The sequence below is a fragment of the Micromys minutus genome (genome assembly GCF_963924665.1).
Source record: "Micromys minutus genome assembly, chromosome: 24".
Classification (NCBI taxonomy): domain Eukaryota; kingdom Metazoa; phylum Chordata; class Mammalia; order Rodentia; family Muridae; genus Micromys; species Micromys minutus.
The window spans coordinates 33,162,869-33,182,374 of record NC_137959.1 but is presented as its reverse complement, the minus strand read 5'-3'; the positions used below and the strand labels follow the sequence as shown (position 1 = coordinate 33,182,374).

At 45.1% G+C, this 19,506-nt stretch overlaps 1 protein-coding gene across 1 annotated transcript in view; it reads right to left on the bottom strand.

Moving 5' to 3' along the window:
* The window catches only part of HYDIN (HYDIN axonemal central pair apparatus protein), a gene marked incomplete at both ends in the record, with an annotated part of 333,158 nt that overhangs the window by 183,985 nt on the left and 129,667 nt on the right, over positions 1 to 19,506 (bottom strand). The window contains 6 exon segments of the mRNA XM_080936961.1: positions 3,764 to 3,916; positions 5,028 to 5,192; positions 7,605 to 7,740; positions 10,003 to 10,103; positions 12,406 to 12,641; positions 16,394 to 16,461. Coding sequence (XP_080793087.1) covers positions 3,764 to 3,916; positions 5,028 to 5,192; positions 7,605 to 7,740; positions 10,003 to 10,103; positions 12,406 to 12,641; positions 16,394 to 16,461 — 859 coding nt within the window.

The window sequence follows — 19,506 nt, the reverse complement described above, 5'->3', positions numbered from 1 at the left end:
GAGATTCTCACATTTCAGAAAGTTTTGTTTTTTGAAACCTGAGGCAATTTATTCTAATTCATTGTCCTGAATAAGACTCCTCCCTGGCTCCCCTCGGGGCAGGGTGGTATTCCAAGTGTTGTGCTTTGTACATACTATGTGCCCCACATACTCTTGTGTTTGACACCTGAGCTGGTGCTGCTGTTTGGGAAGGTTATGGAACCTTTAGGAGGCGGAGTCTTACCGGAGGAAGTTTTATAGCCTCGCTATCAAATCCTCTGATTCCTGTGTGCTATATGGTGCGATCAGGCAGCTCCCTGCTCCTGTTGCTGTATGCCTCCTGTCTGGTACCATATCTTTATCACCATGGTGGACTCTAGCCCTCTGGATATCCAAAAGAAATCATTTCTCCCGTCTTAGTTAAGGCTTCATTGCTGTGAACAGACACCATGACCATAGCAACTCTTATAAAGGCAAACATTTAACTGGGGCTGGCTTACAGGTTCAGAGGTTCAGCCTATGATCATTATAGTGGGAAACATGGCAGCCAGAGGGGCCAAGAGTTTTCTGTCTTGATCCAGAGGCAGCCAGGAGAGGACTCTGATTCCCCTGGCCAGGCTTGAGCATATATATATGAGACCTCCACAGGGGCATACTTCCTCTATCAAGGCCACACCTACTCCAACAAGGCCACAACTCCTAATAGCCACTTCCCATGGTCCAAACATATTCAAACTACCACACTGCCTTAAGTTACTTTTTTTTTTTTTTTGGTGTATTTTAGCAACAGAAATAAAAACAACACAGAATGTATTCTAAAGCAATAGAGATCCACCCATGGGACATCAACTAAGGATAAGTTAAAATTTTACAGATACATACATTTATACACATATACCATGCATATGGATGGTCTTTTATTCTAGACTTTTTAAAGAAGTCTCACTTTTTTTTCTTTTTCAGAGCTGAAGACCAAACCCAGGGCCTTGCACTTGCTAGGTAAGCGCTCTACCACTGAGCTAAATCCCCAACCCCCAAGTCTCACTTTTTAAATCTCTTTTTAAAATCTAGTATGTATTTCTATGATGTTAAAATTTTCTCCAAACTGTCTTTAAAGTTCCTGATATCACCTTGAGGGAGGGCTTTCCACTTACTGTCTTCTGACCCCTTCAGCTGTATGTTTCTTGCCAAGGGAGAATTTAATCACAGTGGTGGCCATGATGCATGTGGCCCTGCATGGTACAGATCACGGCAGACGGCTGATGGCAGGGAGCATCTGAGGAAGGATGACATTTTCTGACAGCCAAGGGAGGAGAGAGAATGACCCCTACTATCAGCACAGCCAGGAAAAAAAAAAAAAGAGGCTGATCTGCAGTAGGCTTGGGAGGGAGCAGGCAAGTATTAGCTAAGACACTGCTAATGCTTGGCAGCCCACGAATTCAATTTCTGTGACATTAATACATATTTATCAGGAGGTTCACAAAGCCCCAGCTACTATATAAAAGAGGTTCTGTTTTCAACAAAGATAACCTCAGCTGAGACTATTTCAGACTTGCCAGTGTTGTTTTTGCAACACTGGTTTCCAGGAGCAGATGGAGGCCGAACACAGCCGGCAGCATATGACTTGTATACATGCGTGGCTCTGATGTAAGGAAATGTTAGACAGCTGAGGCATGGGGTCATACAAATCTTTGTGGGAAAGAAAGAAAAAGCGCTGTTTTAGGATGGCCCATTTACTGTATACCATATATTAATGAAAGAAACCCTTGAGGTACTTTCTGTGTTTTGAAGTACACCAAAAATTTCCATCAAAAGCCAAACCTAGGGACTGGAGGGTTGGCTTCATGGTTAATATCATGTGCTGTTCTTGTAAAGGAACCGAGTTTCCAGTACCCATGTTGGGCTAGCTCACAACTACCTGTAACTCCAGCTCCAGGGGACCTCCTGTTCTCTCCTAGTTTCTTCAGGCATTTGCGTGCATGTGCGGTGTACATATCTCCGTCACCACCATCATCACTCCCATCCCACCACTACCACCACTAATACCACCATCATCACCATCACCCCCACTATTACCACCACTAACACCACCACCATCATCACCCCTCCACCATTATCACCACTAACACCACCACCATCATCACCCCTCCACCATTATCACCACTAACACCACCACCATCATCACTAGCAGCGGCAACAACAATAACACCCCCACTCCTCCCCACCACAACCACCCCTCCACTCCCCCGACCATAACCACCACCACCACCACCACCAGCAACAACATTAAAACTTTTTGAAGAGAAAAGTAAAACTTAGAGATTCATGAACGGGAGGGAACAGATGTTATGTGTGATTGAAGGTACTCTGGGTTTCCTGTGCCTTCCTTCTGTTGTCCCAAGGCCTAACTAACTCCTCCCCTAGGTTCTCACTGATGGTCACCAACCCCTTTCTTTTCCTAGTTTCATACTGGACCACAGAGCAACATCTCCTAGGCAAGATTTCACAGTTTCTACCAAATGTGGCCATGAATTAATTGGGTAAATAGTAAATTTTTTCTTAGCAGGATTTTTTTTCTATCAATTATTAAATCATGTTCTCTAGAAAAAAACCTAGATCTTGAGGTCTTATGTGGAAAAGAGCAGTAAATATCTCTATATATAGATGCCTCTGCAAAGAATAAGGAAAAATTATGATAAAAATGAATCAGGATGAGGAATAATATATCTAGTGATCTGTTTTGAGTCAGGAGAAAGTGTTAATTCTATTCCTTTCAATAGTGGTTGCTATGAAAATAATATTTGATTCTTCAGAAATATTTGACAGCCCTTATTCAAATGACAATAATTTGGAGATGGGAAGAAAACAATACCAGTTATAATTTTGTTTTGAAATTTGGAAAACCAGTTTTAAAATTAATGGTATTTTTAATGACTAGAATAGAAATTCCTAAAATTGACAAACAAACAAACCCAACCAACCTAAAAAATACCCGAATTAAAAAAATGTATCCCATAGCCCTCAAACCAACACCTGTATTATCTCTTTTTTGAACCAATAAATAAATAAGTAGCTTGATCTAAACCACAGCAGATCTAAACCATAATTATGATTTATGCATGTCTGAGGTGGACTCATTTTAACACATACACTTTGCCTTGTTTTCTTTAATTCCTATTTTTGGCATATAGTATTTTATATATGAAGCATCCTTATACAATTTATTTTATTTTTAAAAGTGTGTGTGTGTGTATGTGTGTGTGTGTGTGTGTGTGTGTGTGTGTGTGTGTGTGTTTTCATGAGTGCAGTTGCCTGTGGAGGTCAGAAGGGGGTGCTGAATCACTTGGAGCTAGAATTAGCTGTCCAATATGGGTACTGGGAACTGAATTCAGCAAGGACTCTAAACTGAGGAACTGTCTCTCTGGCCTTGATACGTCCTTATAAATTGCATTGAGGTAGTCTCTGAAGAAAGGGGAGAACCAAACCAAATCAAACCAAAGAAAGAAATGTATATGGAAGGGGAATCTACAGAGACAATGTTCTTCAGAGGGCTTGGAGCTGATGCCTTCAGTGAGAGAGAGAGCTAAAGCTGGTTGCTTCTGAAACATCTTCCCACGTACGATTATATGAAATGTGTCCACCTGCTTACCAGATATGCATATTGTGCTTTTTGGTTAACAAAAGGACTATAATGGGGAGAATTAAGGTTGGGAACGATATAGTTTATAGCACTGCTTAGCCGTATGAATCTCTGCCAAGCTGTGATAGCCCAGGACTTACTCACCATGTGAGCCCGGAATACTGCAGGGATGAAGGACTGGTTAGACAGCTGGAGAATTCTGGAAGTGTCCTTCAGGACGTAGATATTGCCAAAGTCAATTTGAGTGGGGTGTATGAAGATAACGGGTCCTTCTCCAATACTCTGGATGTGACATGCCTGCACTCCACAAGAGGAAGAACAGAGGGCCAAGTGAGAGTACTAGTGTGAGCTCACATTCCTTCCTGGGGGGGTTCTCTGTGGTCAGAGGGACACAGAGATAAACATGTGTGGTCAGACCTGTTTGTCCAGCCTGGTCTGGGGTGATCAGCTTTTCTGGGCCAGCCCGGGGTCAGAGAGTAAAGAAAAATCAGATTCTTGGAGCTGTATGTCTCATTCAGCCATTTGTACTCAAGAACACACCAAGTTATGTGTAACTGTGGTGTGTTTGAGTTTGATACCCAGATTTACCATCCCGGTAATGGCCGACAGGCAAAGCTACTGCACTGGTTGGTGGTTGAAATCCACACGCTGAAGTACATGGGTCCTTTTCTCTCCTAAAGCACTAGCTGCCTTCTTCACCAAGTGAATGAGCCATCACCTGTAGCATTTTACATAGAAGTGGTCAAAGCAAAGAACTTAGCTCATTGTGCTCCCTAGGAGATCAGAATCCCCTCAGAGAACATTCATCAGCTTCCAAGTAAACTGAATGTCCAGGAAAACAAACTCCATTCAGATGTAAGATTTATCAGTTCAGCCTAAGCAGCAGTTTTTGGAGTTTTCCCCTACAGTGCCTAGAGAGACTCTTAGCAGCTCCAGTAGGTGACTTGGGTGACTGCTAATGCAGTTGCTCTATAGAAGATCTGGGGAGCAGCCTGTAGGTGACCGCGTGATGGCCAAACTTAGCTTTGTTCTTAGAACTACTGAGGAGCTTATTGAACATACAGATATGCTGACCATGGAGAGGCACCAGCTATGTATATGTGTGTTGTGTGTGCATATGTGTGCATGAATGTGGTTATACACAAGTGCACGCATATGAAAATAATGCTACTCAAGTTAGACTTAAGAACAATTCCTATACTATCTTAGAACTTTTGGATGTATCTGCATATATTTTCACCAGGGAATACCTCACATGTATTTTACTTCTGCAGAATGAAAACACAAAGCCTCGTAACTATAGAAACCAAAGGATATACAATGACAGCACACACCTTTAAGGAAGAAGCCAAAAACCCCTATGATAGGGAGCATGTGACCTCAATGGCGATTCTGAAAACTGACTCACCAGAGGGGCTTCCTGGCTCCCGAAGACTGAGATGTAAACTGTGGATCGATGTGCACCAGTGACCTGGGTCTCCAAGGCTAGTGGTATGTTCACAGTGCTGTGGGGGGAGATGACCCCATAGGGGGAGGGGCTAGAAAGCAGCACAGTGGGTGGATTCTCGTATATCTGCAGAGACACAAGCCAGGGCAGGCAAGCCGTGCTTAGAGGAGAACAAAGGTCAGACTGGTTTATTTTTGAAGCAAGCGTTTCCAAGTCCTTGGAGAGTTATTAGGACTATCTCATCATTTAGAGAAGCTTGTGGGATAAAGATCTTGATTCAGCCAATAGGACATTGGGTTAAGTGGAGTGTGAGCAAAAAAGAAAAAGAAAAAAAAATCCCAGGTTTCTAGAACAGTGGGTTGCAGGGAGAGAGCAGGCATTCAGGACAACTGCCATTTGTGGCCAAGGTCTACAGCTGAGTCCTTTGTGCCTTCATGCCTCATTTCCCACCGCCTTAGACCTCTGCACTCCATTAACGTAGGTCATGCCACCTGCACTTTCTGAGCACGTGGTCCTCGTCCTGCCTGAACTCCTTTACCCCCCTTCTGAGCCTGCTCTTCTCCTTGACCTGCCACAGACACTTTCTTATCTTGAATCTGCTCCAGTAATCTGACCATCCCCTTCGGCCTGCATGCCCGCCCGCCAGACATATTTTGGAGCCTGGTGTCTCCTTTTTCCAAGTCCACATTCTGGCCTGAAGCTGGCACTGTAGGCCTGGGTAATTCTGAAAACCTTCCCGAGGGTTTTAGGGCCCAACAACAAGGCACAGTGTATAGTTTTCACCCTTCGAAAACAGCCCTACCCTTTCTGCATCTGGCCCAACCTAACATAGCTTCACAACGCTTTATCGTGGTGTATTACTACTTGGCTGTGTCCCCTGGAGCCTGAGACAAAAGGGGAACAGTCTGTAGTGTGACCTTTTATCCAAATGTTGATATTTTGTCCACTATAGTTTTAAAAAATTAATTTATTATCTTAGAATATGTGGCAAAAAAAATCACTAAGTATCTTGATGACTGAGCAGGCTTTCCTTCAATACTGTACCCAAGGCAGGTTCCCAGCTCCCTATGTGATGCACTTCCCCAGTCCCTGGATGCAGGCTCTGCTTTGTGTTCTTGCGATGAGCATGCACAGCATAGGCCCCCTCTTCTGCTGCTGAGTCGATGTTGGATGTGCTCTGTAGTTTGGTTCTTGATTTCTGCTTATGTCACGAGAAGCCCACACAATAATTTCAACTTCCTCTTCTACATAATATCCCTTTGGCTAACGAGAGGTAGCCATCTATCTGGTCCCAGCTCAGCCTCTTTTGTTCAGTTTAAACACTTGAGTTGGCTCTTCTCAAGACTTATTTACTGATGACACTGGCTACATTTTGGTCACTCCAAACATACTGCCCCCCCTCCAAGTTTTCATTACAAAAGATGAGACAAGAGCTGAAGACAGGACTCTGGCCATGTTTTGACCAGTGGTTAGCATCTTCCTCTGGCTGTGTTTCTCAGAAGCAGCCCAAATCTTTATTCTGTGTCCCCCATAAAACACCTGACTTGACTTAGAACCAGATAAACCTCTGCAGTGGTTTGAATGATGTTCCCCACCAGCTCAGGTATGTTTGCACTTTGGTCCCTAGTTGGTTGTGCTATTGTAGGATGTGGAGCCTTGGTTGAGGAAGTACATAACTGAGGGTTTGTAGTCCCTCTCCACTCCAGTTGGCCCTCTTTGCTGTTTGTATGTTGACACGTGCTCAACTAACTTCTTGCTACATTTGATTGCTACCATACCTTCCTGTCACGATGGGCCCTTAACCTATTTCTTCTATAAGTACTTCTTTGTCTTATCATCGAAACAGAAAAGCAATTAAACAACCAAACTACTCCTCCCTGCACCTGCCCCCATGAATTTATATTGTAGTCTATACTCACAGACCTAAAGTTTAAGCCCAAATGCATTCTTGGTAAACTGTATATCATTAATGACCTTCCTTTGCTCTCTATAAATCTTTCTGAATTTTCTGCACACGGGACCTGTTTGGTCCTTCACATAGCCAGGTGTAGGGATGTGTGAAAGGGTGTATTTCATAGGAATTAAGACACCATTTCTCTTCCTGTGTAACCTCTAGATTTCTGGTCCAAAGGGTCCATTTATAAACATTTCACCACCATTTCTTGGTGATGTTGTTCATCCCTGGCCACGAGTACAAATGAGATCTCCCAGCTCATTTCCTAAGCATGGTTAATTCACAGGCAATTATTTGCAGGTGCACTTCTGCATGTTGGTTTAATTGACACTTTCTCTTCTTTATCAAGGACAATTTCCTTGGGAAATTAGCAACCGTTTACACCTGCAGCTGCTCAGTCACACAGATAGCAATCCAGCTGTGGCTCCCTAAGCTCGCACCCGACTCATGTGAGGGTTAAAAAATCAGAAGCGCTGGAGATCATGGGCCCAGGACCACCACAGCCTCTCAGAAGGAAGCCTCTTTTTCTCTGAGGGAGTCCCCTGGAAGAAAGGTCAACATCAAAGAAGGATAAAGTAACTCACCTGAGGCAGGACCTTATAGCATCCAGGAAGGTCATCATGATTGACAAGCTGGATGGTCTTTTCATATGGGTACTTCAGGAAGCAGCGCCCAAAGTTCACCTCTGTAGTCACCAACTGGAGCTTGGGTACCACACACCTTAAACAGTTCAAAATAGAGAGCTTGTTGCATCCAAAAGGACGGGGTGATAAGCTAAATGCACCTATCACTATTACATAGTGGTTTTTCTCTAATAATAATAGGGGGCACTATGGAGAACAAGTAACTGTTTCTACCCTTCTGTCCTGTTATCTCTCTCTTAGCCCCCACTTACCCTTCCCATCAATGTTTCACTGGGCTCCCCCTTTGTGAGGGGCCCCACAGCCAAGTTCCTTAGGGCAGCGGGTCTGTGTCTGTGTCAAATAGGGCCAATGCCAACTACACAGAGGCTTAACTAGCTGTGCTGCTCGGATAATCATTCTAACTCCTCTGCAGAGTAGCCACCTCCTGCAGCTCAGTGCAGGAATGGAGCTGTGCCTGCACTCCTTGCATGTAGCCCTGTTGGGGGCCTGGGTTCCATTTCATGTCTATGGCTGCCAGTGTCTAATCTGCCCTATGCCACCCACTGTCCTGACATGAGGCACAAAGATGAAGAGGACCGCCTTTTAAGTTCCACGGAGTCCAGTTTAATGTCGAACCTCACAAAGTCCGACCTATGTCGCTTTGAGTCACCTGCTTTCCTGTCTCCCGTCTCACCCCAAGGGGGGGAATTGAAAGTCGTTCTGCAGATTAGAGGGCCTCGTTTAGCCGGGCTGTAACTCTTAGGGGGGTGTGGAAGAATCCAAGAGAGTGTGAGTACACAGCTTGAGGGGGGTGAACTTGGGGTGAGGGGGGGCAAGTCGTTGCTGGCTTTCTGAGTGGGTACTGTCGGGGGGACCAGTTCTAAGAGAAGCGCTTCTGGTGGGAGTCAGCAAGCAGTTCCTGCAGGTGACAAAGAGAGTGATAACAATAGGACCTCTCTTTAACCTGAGCAGGGACGGAGGAATGCTTATTTTTAGCTGGTATGGGAGTTGCTGGTTGACCCAATGACCTTCTCAAAGCTATTCCTCTGCTTCCCTAGCCTGTGTGGCTGCGGTGGTGTGTGGTGTGTTACAGGGGTCACAGCAACCCTTAGCAGGAAACTCATGGTCCCTTTAGGCATTATTGTTCTTTTTTTTTTTTTTAAACAATTCAGAATAGTTGCAGGGAGAGGAGGCTGAAAAGGGCCAGAAAGAGCCAGCACAGAAATGGAGTGCAAGATCAAAGCCAAAGCAAGAGCAGGCCCCAGAAAGGTCCAGACTAAACCAAAGAGCCTTTCCTGTTTTCAGAGAGACAGACCAAGTTGGACTGTAGCAACGCGTAAGCAGACTGGGGCCGCAGGAGCGCTAGGTTCTTCCAGGTTGATATTTGTCTCCATTCAAGCTTCCGACACATGGTTATCCCCCCACCCATCAGAGTGTCTGCACCCTCTTTAAGGTGTGTCTTCCTAGGACTCCTAAGGGCTAAGTCCCAGATACTGATGTACCAGCCCTGCCAGGTCTTTTCTGTCCACAGCCATTTGCTTCCATGCAGTTCTGAAGCCTGTGTGCTGTGGAAAGGGTGCGGCCCCTATTTAAACCTAACCTCAGGGATCCTTACTGAGTCACTGAGGAAGAGGGAGAAGCTGGGTGCCCGGGAGATGTAGCTGTAGATAAAAGCGCTGTCTGTGCAAGCATGAGGCGCTAAGTGACATTCTCCTGTGCTCGGACAAAAGCTTCAAGTGGTGGGGCAGAGACAAGTGGATCTCGGATGCTCCGTCGGCAGCTGGTCTAGGTAAAGCGGTGAGCTCCTGGTTCAGTGGGAGGCAGGCAAGGTCAGGCTCCGGCCTCTGCATGTGTAGACTGGAGTGAGCACATCCCTACGCTCATGTGCACACGCGTACATATCTGACACAAACACACGCTTGTATGTGTGCACATATGAAGTGGAGATGATGGGTTTGGTTTATATTATTATAGACCTGACAATAGCACCTTCTCCCACATGACCTTGATATAGACCACATTTAAAAAAAAAAAAAAAAAAACTCAAAATAAAACTTAGCAACTCATCACCTCCCTCGTGAACCTGTTCAGTTCTCGTACTTTGAAAGACTCCTCAGAGAGCAATACAGCACACACAAAAAACCTTTTGGTCCTTGCTATCTCCAACAGAGGTCCTTTACAAACATACTCTGTTTTAAAACTTTGCCCACTGCACCCCAGACTCCATTTCCCATTCCCAGGAAGGCAAGAGGAATTCAGTACTCAGTGTTTAGCAGGCCAGTTGCCTGGTGGGGGGCAGCCTGACCCTGGACTCAGGGGGAAGAGGGAACACTGGCAGAGAGGAACAAGTTTATGCTACCTGGCTGTAATCAAGAGTGACAGCACTTCTTCTCCGACACCCTCCACATCCACCACCATCGCCAGCTCGTAGTTTTGCACGGTGTTGGAGCACAAGGTCACCTGGGAAGAAAGAGGTGACAGGTTGCTGTTCTGAAAGGCTAGCTCTCTGCATGGGGGAGTCGGGAGCCAGGGGAGAATACTGTGTCGGCACGCTTTCTAAGTGCCCTGTTTCAGAAGCTGGATGGTGTTTTACAGCGAACGAGTTACACCATGGGGTCAGGACATGGTGGATATTTTGCTGGGTTGGAGATTCAGTGTTAGCATAACAGGCCGGTCTCATGTGTCATGGAGACTGTACCCACACAAAGGGGAGGATGACCACAGATGGTGAGAGACTTCAAACATATCAGACAGACTTTAGCTACTGCCGTTTCAACCGTTCCTTATGCTGCCGGGGGCCAACTAAATGACTGAACTTCAATAAAACCGAGGGAACAGTATAGTGAATTTTCTTACATCAAAGGAAAATGAAAATAACTACGTCCACTTTAGAAACTTGCAGGGGCAATCGAGTTTTCAAACTAAAAAAAATTGCCTTCCCTTTCCATTTTAGCAGGAAAATAGAAAGGTCCAAAGCCGGGTCCACCCGAGGACACTCTCTACCCAGAACGTTCTCTACGTTTGTATTTACTGCTGGAAAACTTTTTCTTCGGGCCCTCCGAAAGCCTCGTTACAACTTTTAATTGCTTCAAAATGATTTCGACTGGAAACGATACTTGTTAGTTTAGAAAACAGCTTTTGGCATGGGCTAAGGGTTTTCTGCCTATAAATTATGTATTGGGTACTAATTAAAATCTTTTTGGTTGCAGAGGGAATTGCTGCATGCAAATCTGAGTCCACACAGACCTGGCTGCAAGTGCAGATCAGGAGGGAAAGCTGACGCTCAGACGGGCTTTTTGCCAAAAATACACAAAAATTAAAAAGGGAGGCATTGATCTGGAAAGAAGAATTGTCTGGCTCAGAGAAATGCAGAGGTGTTGGCATGATTGAACCCCTTTGTTTACGTATTGGGATTGAGGTCTGTAGGAAGGAAGCTAAGGGGGTCAGGCAGGAGGCTGGTGGGGAGACATTATCTTCAGACACTCCTATGGTATCTCCAAGGGGTAAAAGGACAGAGAGATCTGGTGGAGGCTAAGGAACAAGTGAAAAATAAATCCACTGTGGCTGAGCACCTTCCAGGGAAAGTCCGTTAGCCATCTCTGGTGAGAACGTAATGGCAGAGCGGGCTTCTCTAGAACCCCGGGCTTCTCTAGACCCCCGGAGAAGCCCATGGAAGGGCTGAAAATTCCCAGAAAAAAAAAGTTAAAATGAGTAGATTTGAGGTGAGGTATTGAAAAGCATCTCAAATGATTCTGGAGATGGGTTGAATAAATATTTAGTGATAACATCTACAGAATTAGCCATCTTAGCCGTGAAGTCTTCCCTTCCCAGAACCCACCGCTTCAGTTCAGGAGCCCTCCATTTTGCAAGATCTTGGTGTCTGGAGAAGTAAAGGTGAAGGGAGACAACTGAAACCCTTCTCAGTTAACCATCAAAGAACCCTGCTAGGGGCACCATGAGGCTGCCACTAAGGCCACCACACTGGTCTGATTTCAGGTCAAACCTAGGGAGACAGTAGGGTGCTGGGCAAACCTCATCCCTCTTCCTGGGGACTTAAATACAAAGCTCTAGTGGAAAGACACATGGCACCTGCATTTGCCAGGACCTGGATTTATACTGAAACCTGAATGACCTAGCTTTCAGCTTGGTGTAAGCCTGGGTGTTTACAGTTGTGGAGGACCTGAACATGAAGCCAGACTCTGAGCTCTTCCACTTGTACACTAATCAGTGGGTGCATTTCTGTATGGAACAGTGATTGCACTTGAAATAAGTAGAAGCCACAGCTCCCCTGAAGATACTGGTTCTGTATTCATGTTAGACCCAGGTGAAGATACATATAACTGGGGTGTAACTGGTCTGGTGGGAACAAGGTTATTCTGAAGAGACAGATACTCGGCCCTTCTTTTGGTCATCAGACTATTGGAACAACGGTTCCTAAGAAACTGAAGTTCCTTTCCCCATCAGCCCCTGGGACCTCAAGCTGGAGAAGGAGAAGGCTCTTTTTGCCTGATCTTATCTGGTTCCATCAATTGGTCAGACGACCTCCAAGGAGAAACCAGAGCTGAGATGGTGGTAATGAATGGGGTCCTATCTAGATCAGAACTTCTCTACTTAAACCAAATCTCATGTCAGGACCCCAAGAGGACTGGGGAGGGGGAGCCACTGGGTATCCTTGGTCTTCCTCCTGTGATGGGCATCTGTTTCTCTACTTGGTTACCAAGGACTGGCTTCATCTCCGTGTGCTGACAGCTATGCGCTTTACCTTGATGGCAGCAAAACCTTGGGCGCGGATGGTGCCACTGCTGGGAGTGATGGTGAATTCTTTGGGTTTTGTTGTGGATATTTCGGTATTGATCCATGACCATTGTCTGCTGTCTGACACCTGAGAGTAGTTTTGGATGCCATTTGTGTCCTCACCATCGCCTCGGACCCGCAGTTTGAAGGTCATAGGGACCAAAGATGTATTATTGAGGGAACACATCAAAGTATGGGGGAATCCTGGAAAACAAAATTTGAGGTGAGAAAGACTTCTCTCCCCTAGAAATGATTTAAGATTGTGTATGTAATTCATTACTATGTCTCATTACCTTCTAAGGTGTCCTCAGTATTTATGTATGTGTGTTTATGCGTGTATGTATGCATTGTATTGTGTGTGGTATATGTGTACAGGTCATAGGTCAATATAAAATGTTTTCCTCTATATGCTTTAGGTTTTTGATTTAGGGTTTCTCACTAAGCCTGGGCTTCCCTGTGACATCTTTATATTCACAGACGTGTATCATTCCCTCGGCTCACATTCACTGCCTGCCTGCTCCCCAGTCAAACGTCAATACATAGACCTCAGCCATTCATGAATTAACTAAAGAATATTTACCATGCGTTTAGTCATGCATGTTAAATAGTAATACAAAATAAGGCTCTTGGCGGTCACCAGGCCCCTCTAAAGAGGCAGCCTTGACTGTTAGTTATTGTGAGTTGTCTTGTAGAAATATATTTTGCCTTTAGGCTTTGTGCCAAGTGCAGATTTTTTAAATGTAGGGTCACACTCAGTCCTGTTTACTAACACATGAGAGGAGAAGCCTACACACTTTTATCTGCTGTTCGATCTATAACGTGCCAAGAGGCAACAAATTTGTACTGTTCCTTTCTGAGAACCATGCTCTCATGGCCGCTGACATGGGATTCGATAATAGCCCCTCCCAGGAAATAGCATCCCTGATATTGGTGATCTTAGAGCCAGCCAGAGAGACTGACTATTTCACCACCCTCAAGTCCTGTGTCAGGTTATATCCAGCCCTGTTGCCTTCTGTTTGGTGAGTCTCAATTAGCAATCAAGGGGGGAGGGCCCAGCCCATTGTGGGTGGTGCCATCCCTGGACTGGTAGACCTGGGTTCTACAAGAAATCAAGATGAGCAAGCCAGGGGAAGCAAGCTAGTAAGTTACATCCCTCTATGGCCTCTGCATCATCTGCTTTCTGACCTGCATGAGTTCCAGTCCTGACTTCCTTTGGTGATGAACAGTGATATGGAAGTGTAAGCTGAGTAAACCCTTTCCTCCCCAACTTGGTCATGATGCTTGTACAGGAATAGAAACCCTGACTGAGACAGGACACGACACAGAAAGATCATAAATGCGATGAATTTCTTTTTGTAATCAGCCAAGGACCAAAGTTTGCTTCACCAGGGTCAGATCCCAATTGAAAGCAGCTCTCAAAACAAACAGCAATTCTATCGATACTGAGTGCCTTTGGCAAATCACTTGGCAGTCTCGAGGCTCCACTTTTGATTAACTACAGTGACTGCGCCTCTGGGAAGGGTTGCTGGGTTTAAGCACAACACTGCACGCCATGGGCCTGGCAGTGAAAAGCCACAGGAAACAAGCAAGGAAGATATTATTGCTGCTGCTGCTGCTGCTGCTGCTACTTCAGTTGACAAATATAGACAGGGAGAAATGCCATGGGACAGACACCGGGTGAGATGACAACACAGATGGAACATCCTTCAATCAGGAGCAATGGAACCCTCAGTTCAACCCCAAAGACTCTCTCTAAGGAGGCTACTGTGTGGCCAGATGGGCAAATCAGGATTTGCCTTTAGACACAGTGCAGGTTTGGGAGATTTTGCATGAATAGAGGACTTGCCTGGTAATGCACAAAGCCCTGGGTTTAATACCCAGCACTGTCAGAAAGCGAAATAAAATCCCCAACATGTCAGTACTATGACTATGGCCTCCAAATCCCAAGTACAGAAGGTTCAGACAGTGAAATGATGTGTGAGGTTGCTAGTGTCACTACTGGATAAAGATTGATATCCGTAGCTTCTACAGCTCCTAGTGCCCAGGGTCTAGTTACTAGTTACATATCATTTAAAATGACCGTGCCAGAGAGGAAGGGATCCTCTTGGGTAGCTATTAGAAATGGTAATTGGGCTGCTTTGTAAACCTTCCTTCTCCTATGTGGAGACCAAGAAATACTGTATTCAATTTCTAAACTTAAAATGGGGGAATGGCTTAGTTGGTGTGCTAGTCTGCACTTGATTGCCGTGGCAAACACCACAACCAAAAGCAATGTGTGGAGGGGAGGGTTTATTTGACTTACACATCCAGGTAACAGTCCATCATGGAAGAAAGTCAGGGCAGGAATTCTAGGGGGAAGCTGGAGGCAGGCACTGAAACAGAGACCATGGGGGGGTGCTTCTTACTGGTTCACTCTCCATGGCTCACTCAGCCTGTTCTTTTGTTCACCCAGGGTCATATGATGAGGGAATAGCACCACTATTATAGCATTCATGTGCCAACAATTAACCAAGAAAAATGACCCAGAGGTTTGCCTACCGGCCAATCTGATGGAAGCATTTTTCTCAGTTGAGGTTCCCTCTCCCAAAATGACCCCAACCTGTGTTAAGTCAGTATAAAACTAGCCAGAACACTTTTCAAGCATGAGGCTTTGAGCTTGATCTCTGGCACTTACATGAAAAGACAGGTGTGGTGGCACATACTTGTATTTCCAAGGGCTGGGAAGACAGAGTCAGAGGGGTCCCTGGGTGTCTTAAGAGTTTTATTGCTGCGGAGACACTATGACCATAGCAACTCTTATAAAAGAAAACATTAAATTGGGGATGGCACAGAGGTTTAGTCCATCATCAGCATGACAGGAAGCAATGGTATCATGCAGGCAAAAGAAGCTAAGGATTCTACATCTGGATCCACTGGTAGTAGCAAGAGAATATGATCCACTAGGCTCAGCTTGAGCTTCTGAGACCTCAAAGACGACCCCCTAGAGACAAACTTCCAACAAAGCCACACCTACTATAACAAGGCTACATCTCCTAATAGTGTCACTTCCTATGGACCAAGCATTCAAACACATGAGTCTATGTGGGCCATTCCTATTCAAACAACTACACTGGGGCTCACTGGCCAGCAGCTTAGTCTAACCAATGGAAGACAGTCTCAAGGAGAAGATGGTATTTCTAGGGTTGACATTTAAGATTATCCTCCAGATTCTGTTGCAGGATATTTGATCATATCATGAACCCCAGGATTGTATTACTTACTGGAAAAATAAACATGCTTCTAGTTGTGGTATGGCTCAGACCCTTAGCATGCACCAATGAAGGTAAAGTTTAATTTAGAAAGAAGCACCCACGTTTGAAAGTGATGTCTAATTGAGTGGCAGGCAAAGTGATGAATCGGAGGAAGATAGGACAAAACAGGGAAGCTACTTAAGAGAGCAGTGTGGAGAGAGATTGGAAGGAAGGGGCAGTTTTACCAGGACAGTTTTATAGAGACAGGTTGAATAGAGAACAAGCTAGACACAGTGAAGACAGAAAGAGCCAGAGAATGAGAAGGAACCAGAAGATTAGAACAGATTGCCAGAGTTAGTTTGAGGCCAAATTCAGTGAGAGGCCAAGAGAGAAGCCAGAATGAATCAGTCCGTTTAGAGAGGAGTTGGACAGTTGAGTTGAACCACTCTGAAGCCAGAGTTCAAAAAGAGCTAGAAAGGACGAGCTTATTCAGCAGTAAGTCCCAGAGACTGAAAGCATTCTAGGCCTAGGCCTAGATTAGATTGTACAGAGGCTAGAAGCTTCTAGGCCTAGGCCTGGGTTAGCAGACAAATACAACAAGCTTCAGAGGTGATAGTTCCATCAGTACATCAGGCAAATAAAATGTACTTATGCACACACACACACACACACACACACACACACACACAGACAGACAGACACACACACGAAAAAAAGGTTACTCACCATAGGAAACATTCCCAAAGTTCAGAGCAGGAACATTAAAATGGAATGTTGGTCCAATTACACAGCCTCTGAAAGTCAAACGCAATTCGGGAAACAAGGAATGAGTCAAGGTAATGATCAGAACCAGGAAGGGAATCCACACAAGGGAAGACCTTGTTATGAGGTCAGTGGCAGAGTCTAAGAAGCCGTAATAGGACAAGCCATTATAGTAGTCCTTACAATCACTTTTCAGAGTGCGTGTGGTATACCTTGGTGGGCTCGGCATCTATGTGCAAGAGTTTGCGTGGGAGTATGGAACCCTAGCACCTTTATAAAAGTTGAGCAAGCATGGGGGGGCGTCACTTTGTTATACCAGCACTTGGGAGGTGGAGACCGGGAGTGCCAGGGGAATGGTGTCTAGACTAACCAGAGTAAGTGAGCTTTGGGTTCAGTGAGAGACCCCGACTCATCAAATAAAGCAGAGAGTGACTGAGAAACACACCAGCTGTCTCATTGGGCCTCCATATGCATGTGCTCATGTATGTCGGCACACATGTAAACATGAATGTATACACACGTGTCCCACACACACTCAGTTTTAGGAAATGACTGTGGTAAGCATATGTGGCAAGCATACACACTACCAGTGACCAGGACATGGCAGCCAGTTTGCCAAATGAATGCTACAAAGAGCAGTTAACCTGGAAGAATCACATACTCTAATCAACTCACCGAGGAGCAAAGACCGGGAGGGATGGCTCAGTGGTGAAGAGCATGTTCTGACTGCTCTTGCAGAGGACTGGAATCTAGCTCCCAGCATGTCTCATACTGCCCATAACTTCAGGCCTGGAGAATCTGATGCCCTCTTATGACTTCTGGGTACCCACACTCATTTGTGCAGAGGCCCCCCCATCACATATACACATAATTAAAGATAAAATAAAAAGCTAAGAAATAAATAAAATGTCTATTGGGTCTTTGGAAGTGCCATCCCTGAGAGCCAGCTTTCGTCCTGTTGGAAAGTGCTATATGCAGGCCGCTCGGGAACTTCATCAGTGTTCCTTCTCGGCAGTGAACCCTGTGTACAAAATAACCTAACCTGACAAGCAAGACATGCTCACTGGCACAGCAGAGGCATGGCTGTTAGGGAGGTAACCACTGAGTTTTTGCTTGGGATTTTAAGCCAGTTCCGTAGGAGAAAATTCATGCCTGGTACTGCAAACTTGGTAAAAACATCCCATGGTGGAGAGGTTGTAGGCGGGAGCCAGCTACTATTGTTTTACTGACTGGAGATGTCATCAAACTATCTTCTGAATATTTGCACTTATACCTGTAGATTAGTGCTGCTACCAACAATGGCCAGAGAGAATGGATGGACAGCCTTAAGAAGCTACAAAAACTTGGGGAATGAATTCTCTCCTGGGACTCCTAGAAAGACTCATAGGTTTGCCGTCACCTTTAATTTGGTTCAGTTAAGACCAGTGTTGAGGTTCTAATCTATCAGTCTGTAAAATAATAAATCTATATTGCTTTAAATCTACTAAATTTGTGGCAATCGCTAACGATGGCCAAAGAAAGATTATATGGCAGGTATCTTGTTTACTGGTTAAGCAGTAATGATTGTTCTCCATAATTGATATTTTTAAAGATGTCTACAGCATAGACAAGGGCTGAATGATTTTCATACACAAGGTGATGCTTTAAATGTTAGATACATACAGAGACCAGCAACATGCTGGAGCCTCAGTAACACCAGTGGTTGCTGGAGAAGTGGCTCTCATGGGCTGAGGCTTCTCTGGAGAAGTGGAGGGGTGACCATGGCCAGGACTCCACATGACAAGCTGCAGGTCTAAAATCTGTTCTCACGACTCTATTTCATGCTGACGATTTGAGATGATTTCCAGAAGCCTGCCTGGCGCTCAGCAGTCCGTGAGGATCCAACTGAGGATGAAGCCAAAGGGGCTCACATCTTATCTACTTGAGTTGGAAAAGAACAGTTTTGGAGGCCAGAGTAAGAAGCAGATCAAAAAGTCTGTGAGATGGATAGGGATAAAGAACATGGGGAAAGAGCCTAGGAAACTGCAGAGGCTGTCGTTTAATCAGCACAGAAGCTGAAAGGCACAGAGATAAACCGAATGATCAAAGGCTCTGGTCATCAAGAGAACTGTGACTAAATGACACCACCTGGACTTGGATGTGGCCGCATTAATTCTAACAGGATATCACCCAGCCATCCAGCACTGCGACAACCTGCTAATGGGATCATTTCAAAGACTAATACTGATTGGATTAGCATGCAAGTGAGGCAATTTAAGTTGCCAAGCACATCTATGCAATGGTTAAAACTTTATAAAATTACATATGCTGAGAGAGAAAGAGAGAGAGAGAGAGAGAGAGAGAGAGAGAGAGAGAGAGAGAGAGAGAGAGAGAACAAGACTGCTCATTGGGATATGTTTGAAAGCCACATCAACTTCCTATCACAGTTTATTCGGTCACTTAAAATATTGTGTCATGTAAGTAAATGATCATTAGAAAGAGCAAACATGTAGCTGCTCTCTTATAAGGCATACCAGCCCCAAATATGTGGAGTCCAGGACAGGACTATTACCTTCACAGGTATTTCTTGGGACAAGGACACCAAGAAAGGTGTTATCCCTCTAAGTAATATGTGAAGTCATAATAATAACACAGGGCTGGAAACATGGTCTTATTGTATTATTCATACAACTAGACATTTTCTTGTGATACCAGTGGCTCTCGGGTTCCCTGCATCCCTGTGCATAGTTTAAAGTACTAGAATACGTTCAAACACATGCAGAACTCAGCGAGAGTAGGTGAAGTGGCAAGAAAAGCTGTGTAGGGTTTTTACTCTCCTCTCTTAGTAACTGGTAATCTGTTTAGGGATAAAGCCCCAAGCATCCTTTGCACAATTGAATTTTTCTTTTCATTGAGAGAAAGTGAAATAAACATTAAAAAGACAGTGTAGTTGAGAGCATGAAAACTGGGGGGAAGTGGTTCAACGGGGGCAGAGAGAGGGAGAGGGGTAGTGGAGGGGAAGAGGAGGGGCAGGGGAAGGGATGGGGAAGGGGAGGGAAGGGAAGAGGGAGGGGAGGAGAGTGGGAGGGGAAGGGATA